The sequence below is a fragment of the Borostomias antarcticus genome (genome assembly GCF_949987555.1).
Source record: "Borostomias antarcticus genome assembly, chromosome: 26".
NCBI classification, from domain to species: domain Eukaryota; kingdom Metazoa; phylum Chordata; class Actinopteri; order Stomiiformes; family Stomiidae; genus Borostomias; species Borostomias antarcticus.
In genome coordinates, this window is record NC_140259.1 from 1470438 (window position 1) to 1478043 (window position 7606).

Consider the following 7606-nt stretch of genomic DNA (forward strand, 5'->3'; position numbering starts at 1 on the left):
AAACAGCCAGTGGCTCGGCTGGGCACAGGTACGCTCCTACCAGCTACAGCTTTGGCACACATGCAGGAAACATGAAAACATTAAAAATACTTCAAAGAACAGACAGAAGTATAGCAGAAAGACAACATGTATATGTGATATGTTGTAGTTAAATAACCCACACAATGAATCCAGTAAAATAGTAACAAATGGTAATATTCACAGTATTCAATACTAATACATTTTCTTGTGTTCCTGCTCCCTCTCTTTTAGTGTTAGAGGTGTCCTTATACACCATTGCTGTCATTTGTCTGTCCATCGTATTCATCCTGCTCTTCTCAGCTTGGCGGAGGATAAGGAGACGTGCGTCAGCAGAACAAACACACAATGTCACTGAGGAGGAATCCAGGCATGATAATCCCAGCCAGGACGCTGAACAACCAAAATAAAACACCTCCACTCCATTTCAAGTCTCTTTTTAGTGCTATAATACAGAAATTGTCAGTTTTCTATGCACACCTATTCTAATTTCCAATACATCAAATGGTTTTTTAACCTTTGATACAAAGATTACATTCAGGCTGAGGGATTCATAGGGAGTGTAATGTAAACTGAATTACTAGAGTACACGATAGAAGTGACACTCCAAATTACTGTATGAAGGCTTCCCAGTAGAACACACTTGACCGTATGACTCATTTAAATGTGATACAGAGGTAAACTCTATAGTGAACTTGCGTATCTATAATACATACATAAATAAAGCACATCTAAATAGATTTAACTGATGGATGATTTATTGCAGACAAAAATAACTAGGGTGATAAAACAGGGGAGAAAGAGGGCCTTGTTGATTTAATAAGGTCGAAACTTCCTCTGTGTTCTCAGCAAAGCGATCCTCTGCTTGTCCTCTTCAAACTTTTTCCTCAATTCAGCAATATCTGGAAGAGAGGGGTCGGGGGTTAAGTATATTTTCAGGTTTGTTGAGCCGATTTTCTCCCAAGGTCACAGTGAGGTGCAGTTCAGTGACCGGTCTTGCAATGCCACAGTCCTAATGAGACGTAACCATGACATACGTTCTTTCTGCGTGTTCCTGTGCTGCCAGGTGTAGAAGTTGATCAGCTCCTTCCTCTGCTTCTTCCTGTTCTCCTTATGCAGGGTCCTCTGGTTGGCCGCCTCGCTGCGCGGGCGGGCTTTGGCCCCGCGGCTTCCTCTGGTGACCTTCACCCAGCCCTCCTCGTCCGCCACCTGCTCCTCCAGCTCCTTCTTCTGTCTTTCCGCCTCCTGGGAGAGCGGGAGAAACATACGCGCTATCAGGCACAGACATCTATGGTCCCGAAATGACTAAAAGTTCTTCCTGTTATGCATAGATTTGAGGGGATCGGAGACTCATGAACATGTCAAAGATGATGATGATGTTATTTATATGGCACTTCATGAAATCAGAGGGCAAAAGAATATAAATATACAGATGCCGTGAATAGAGGGAAGACGTGAGACTCAACCCATGCGACGAGGCTGAGGAAATAAAGAGGAGAGACCTCACCTCGTCTTTCCTCTTGTCATAGCCCTGAATGAAGAAGTCGACCGCTTCCTGTAGCTTGTCTGGCTGAACAAACGCCCGTCTGTACTGTTGGATCCATTCTGTGAAAATACAAACCTCGTGAGCGTGGGGATGTCAAGTTTACAGTATCCTTCCCTCTCAGAAAACCAACACTACACGTATTTAACACAAGCTAGTTTATTCAGCGCTACTCACTCTGTACGCCCGTTCTCATGGGCTGCTGCGCGGTGGAGACCACCAGTGGGACATCGTGGGGGTGGGACTTAGCCACTGCTACGGTGGAGGCGTTTTGGAATACAATGTAACCCACTCGGAACCCCTGAAAGACACAAGCACAGGGGTAAGGTGGACGTTACTGACCAAGGCCGCCGTATGACAAGGACACTGTCCCCCAGAATTCCATGCTTGTAGGGCGCAATCCTCAGCATGGCGGCGCATGACGTCCCGGGTGCACTGATGTCCGATGAGGAAGAAAAACGCTCACTGGCCCAATCTCAAACCACCCCCTAAGCCTTCGCCCTATCCACTCCCCCTCCGGCGTTCACGCCGAGCTTCGCCATGTTAAGGGCCGTCCCAAACCAATTAGCGCGGAGTGCGCTTGGAGTGTGAGTGGGCTGTCAACCCCTTAAATAGCAAGCCTGCATCGGTGAAAGCTCCCGATAGCCGAAGCAGGAAGTGCACGTGCCAAAGAGATGCCGCAGGAAACCGCATATAAAGTTCTGTCTTCCTACACTGTTAATTATTTTAGATTATTTTACTCAAACATTTGTTTTTCTCAGACTGATTTCACTGCCTAAAACAAAATCGCAGAATGTGGTGTCAAAAGATAAAACCAAAAATAGGAGAACATCACTTTATCCCTAGATTACTTGACTTGTAGCAAACTCTTAAAAGCCTGTATTCATAGCCGACATCAAATAAATCTCAATAGGCCTAGGTCTGCGTCAAATGTACATCATATATTCCATTATTTACAGGGACAATGGAACAGACAAAGCAACTGAGGCTGCGATATGCAAATGCCTCTTCTCACAAGAAGGAATGTTGCCAGAGGCATGGGAGTAAGTTATTAATTGATTTATGTATTTGTCTCGGGACAGTGTTATAGTATTCATTTAGTTAGAGTTCATTTGAAAAAACATGTGTTTTTTTTTTTTTCCATTTCTCATCATACATGGATTTAATTATAGTGATTTATATTTGTATTATAAATCATAAACATTTTTCACATAAATCACCTAAACATGCCATGGTGACGGCCCTGTCCCGGTCGGTTCCGGTGGAGTGGGGAGTCCGTCCCACATTTGGCTTTCCATTTATATACCCTCCTCATCGGTTGAGAATGCCGTCCACATCTGCGAGTGACATTCATTTGGAGGGACACTTGGTGGCGGAGTCGGAGTGGGTAGGGGGTGGTTTGGGATTGGGCCAGTCTCACTTGTGAAGGAATGCAATTCAAGTTGCGTGTCAGAATAAGATAATGGAAATTGGAATTTATTGTCATCATATCCCCTATGTTGTTGCAAGTAAGTACTTGTATGTTTGCCGTTTTTGATATAAACGCAATTTACCATTTTCTTCTGTGTCCCGAATCATTTGGTTTTTAGTCATAGTTAAAATAGTTACATTTAAATGAATAGTTTGTAATATAATACGTATCCAAGTCTTTCAGGTACGGTAGATTACATTTTTATTATTTACTGGAGGTGACATTACGTGTTATATGAACTCTTGACCAATTATTACTCATAGGCTACCGTGCCCTGCGGGAGCCTACAACAATATCACGCACATATCCAAATAAGACATCATTTAACATCATCCTTTATTAATAACACTGCTTCTGCCAGGTTTTCACACACCTGTCACACCAATGTGTAAAATGTAGGCCTATATAAACTTTATTACAGGCTCGTAGCCCACAGTAAAGACATATATATATAATATATACATTATATATATATATATACACACACACACAATTAGAAGCACATAACAGGCACAAAGGCTAAGAGAGGCACTCATGCCAGTGTTCCCGGATGGTAGACAAGTACCTGACAGAGCTACGGCCAGGATCTGTCATCAGTTCAATTATGTCATTCAGAGAGCGGTCAAGTCTGCACATAAATTTGAAGGTCAGGTTCCTCAACAGGGCCATGAAGGTGGTAAGTCCAAGGTCACAAAAAAGCTCACTGGCTCCGGTACTCCTGGGTTTCTTCAGCAGAATCCTAAGGCAGTCATTGTAAGCTACCTGCAGCTTGCGCAAGCTCTCCTTCTTCTAGTTCACCCAGAGGGGAGCTGTATAGAGAGGGGTGCAGTCAGCTCTAAACAGGGTCACTTTAACATCCAGGGTCACTTTAACATCAACAGTACAGTAGTGACATTTTGTGACCAGTATATTAGCTTGGACATAGAGCATTCTCCTCTGTCTGTACATATCAGCGTCATCCTCCATTGTGTCAGTGATAATGTGTCCCAGGTATTTTGTACTATTGGACACACACAGGGTTTGCCCTGAGAGATGAAACACAGGAAACTCAAGTTCCAGGTCTTCCTTAGTCCTACATATCAGTACCATACTCTTTTTGGCATTATACTTAACATCAAAATCAACACCATAGACTGAGCAGATATTAAGCAACTGTTGAAACCCAGCGCTACTGGGGGATAGAATGGCCAGGTCATCAGGTCATCCGCGTACATAAAATGGTTGATCAGGGTCTCACCTATCATGCATCCTGTCCTGCACCCCCCCAGCTGCTTAGACAGGTCGTCCATATAGAGATTGAAGAGGGCTGGGGATAAAAGCCCTCCCTGCTGGACCCCATTACCAACATTGAACGGGGTGGATAATATGCTCCCCCATTTTACCTGCATCCGCTGGTTAGCATACCAGTAAGCTAGGATGCGTACTAGTATACTAGGCACACCCCTAAGCTTAAGCTTGTTAAAAAGCTTGTAGTGGTGGACGCGGTCAAAGGCTTTGGATGCATCAATGAAACCAATAAGCATAGTAGAGCCCTGCCTTCTATGTGTCTCTACCGCTTCTTTTAGAGCATTTATACTGTACATAGGTCAGTACTGTGCCTGGGCTTAAAGCCGAATTGATTATCAGTGGTGGTTATATAGACACTTAACCTCTCAAGCAGCAGTTTTTCAAGCACTTTGGACAGAATGCTGGCTAGTGCTATGGATCTGTAGTTATCAATACTACCTACTTTACCAGCTTTGTCTTTAATTACTGGAACAAGAGTAACCGTAATTTTTAAGAATATTTAACCACACACAGATATGATGTAAACCTAAAAATGACCTGTCTTTCATCCATATTGACTACCTTGGGCTTCATGGTGTAGCACTACTACCACTACTACTACTACTACTATTATATAGCAAATTACTATGTTATTTCTAATCATTTTTCTATGCAGTAGGTCTCTACCTCTGCAGTTAATAGGCTAGTCCTAGGTCTCGTTCAGAATGTTATTGCAACGCCCGCTGGTTATATTAGAATAGCATACAATAACAGGCAACGCAGGGCAGTATAGTCTACTAAAGCGAAGAGGCCGAACATGGAAAACACATTGAGGAGCGGACCCTTGTACCGTGCAAGGGTTTGGCAACGCGTCATAAGAACCGTGTCAATTCAACTCCATAACTCTTGTTGCTCTCGGTTGCCAATATGTTACTCTTGTGTTTTCTCCTGGTGAATAAAGGGCTAGAAATCAAAGGAGTGGAACAGAAGTCCGAAAGCAAATGTGACATCAACAACAAGCAGCCTATTTGTAGTTCGAATGATGTCTAGTTGCGACTGGGTAAAATCATCCCTGTTGATCTCAGATGGAGCTGTGCGCACTGGTTTCCAATGACATTTGACTTCTAAAGTGTCCAAATGTTCAAGCGACTATGGACAAGCAATCGTTCCTTGGTGAGCCAAGTTGTCTGGCAAGGGAATAAAATTATTTAGGGTATGTGGTTACGTGTTTTTTTTAAACAGGGTCCCTTTTTGGGTGCGTTATCGTGTGTAAAGCACAGTTGGAACTAATAGTAGGCCATTATGAAAAATAGGCCTACCTCATACAGGCACATAAAAATCATCTGAGGTTGCCTTCAGGAACATTAATAACAATCATAAATGATGCAAAGTTTAAGGCCACGTCTTCATCAGTTAAATCTGCCCCCACTTGGGAGGGGCAGTATTTCCAAACAGATTTGGCTCTAGGTATAGAACACAGCCATGCGTTTATATCAAATCGGCAAACATACAAGTGCTTACGCGTAACAACAGGGGATATGACGACGATAAATTGCAATTTCCATTATTATCTTCCGAGGCGCAACTTGCATTCTTCGTGAGTGAAAGCGAGTGCGCCCTGGAGGACATGTGCCCCCTCGAGGCTCCGCCCTGCTGAGGATTGTGCCCTACAAGTATGACACAATCGCCCAGACCCAAGTCCATCACAAAGACAGATCTTCTCTGTTCATTTGAGGGAAACAGTTGCTCTGGATCTATTGGGAAGCAGGGATGTTCCGACAGGTGCAATCCAGCCAATTGTGTTAATGCATTTAATCTTCATAGAGAGACATACTTGCTTCTGTGCTGGTGTGAAGTACTTGGCCAGTTTGGGTCCTGAGTGCTCCAAGGACCCTGGTTTCTCCCTCAGCTCCACGGATTGAACAGGACCAAACTGAGAGAACAGTTCCTTTACGATACTCTGGAGGAGGGAGAACGATGGTGGGAGAAAACACACTGAATATATCTTTCCTGTACAGACCACACTGGGATTACTCTCTCTAAAGGTTACACCCATTGGATAGGGATGCAGCAGTCTGGGGAAGCCGAGTCTAAGCCACAATTGACTCTGTAAGCTTTTGTTTATGTAACAGTATACAAAAGCATGTTCAGTCGACTTTAGATACCCCTGCTGAATCACAGTAGCAGTAGACTGTCACCCTACTCAGCTCCAGTGTAAGTGGAGACCATGTATGTATTAATATATAAATAGGTGGGGACTAGCTAGATGGATGTGACACTATACCTCTGTGCAATAGGGAGGAATGTTGATGGCGAACAGCGTTCTGTCGAAGGGTCGTTGTGAGGTCTTCTCTGTTCGCACCTTGTGCTCTTTTAAGCACACTCTGTGCTGCGCAGCACAGTCCGAACTGAACTGCAGGGACAGCACTGACAGACAGAGAAGACGGACACGTCAATAAAATACGTTTTATGTTTTATTAAGTAACATTTCTATTAAATAAAATACAGCAGAAGCCAAATATTTAACGAATTACAAAGTCATTTTAGTAAGCTAGCGGGCATAAGAACACCACGCATCGTATGTAGCCTATATGGAGCTCGGGCTACGTTAGCATTTGGACAATCTTTTTTTTTAAAATCGGTTAACGCGTTTATCTCATTCTATAACCTTATTCGTGAAACAAATGCTTTACTTACCAGTAAATCCTCCTGGAATAATATAAGCCTGGCTGGCATGTTGCGTCTTGGACGGCGCCATCTTTATTGTGGCCTCTGACATAGGAAGTACATAGCCCCGAAGTGACCCCAGAGCATGGATGTATTAATAGAACGATACAACCCCCAAGGGGCCAGGAAGCGATTTACTTCGGCCCAATCCCAAACCACCCCTTACCCACTCCCACTCCACCACCGAGTGTCCCTCCAAATGAATGTCACTCTCAGCTGTGGACGGCACTCTCAACCGAGGGGGAGGGGATATAAATGGAAAGCCAAATGTGGGACGGACTCCCCACTCCACCGGAACCGACCGGGACAGGGCCGTCACCATGGCATGTTTAGGTGATTTATGGGAAAAATGTTTAGGATTTATAATACAAATATAAATCACTATAATTAAATCCATGTATGATGAGAAATGGTCAAAAGTCCAAACGGAAATATGTTTTTTCAAATGAACTCTAACTAAATGAATACTATAACACTGTCCCGAGACAAATACATAAATCAATTAATAACTTACTCCTATGCCTCTTTGGCAGCATTCCTTCTTTTGTGAAGAGACATTTGCATATCGCAGCCTAATGGAA

The 7606-nt window shown here is 43.6% G+C and overlaps 1 protein-coding gene across 1 annotated transcript; it reads right to left on the minus strand.

The window, feature by feature from the left end:
- Positions 1–834: 834 nt before the first annotated feature.
- Positions 835–7056, minus strand: LOC311326134 (ribosomal RNA-processing protein 7 homolog A-like; the record flags this gene model as incomplete). The annotated part of the gene is made up of 7 exons (XM_084458976.1): positions 835–920; positions 1056–1263; positions 1526–1623; positions 1739–1862; positions 6133–6258; positions 6583–6725; positions 6996–7056. The coding sequence occupies 7 exons, from the start codon at positions 7054–7056 to the stop codon at positions 835–837; spliced, it is 846 nt and encodes a 281-aa protein (XP_084315102.1).
- Between the last annotated feature and the right edge of the window lie 550 nt (positions 7057–7606).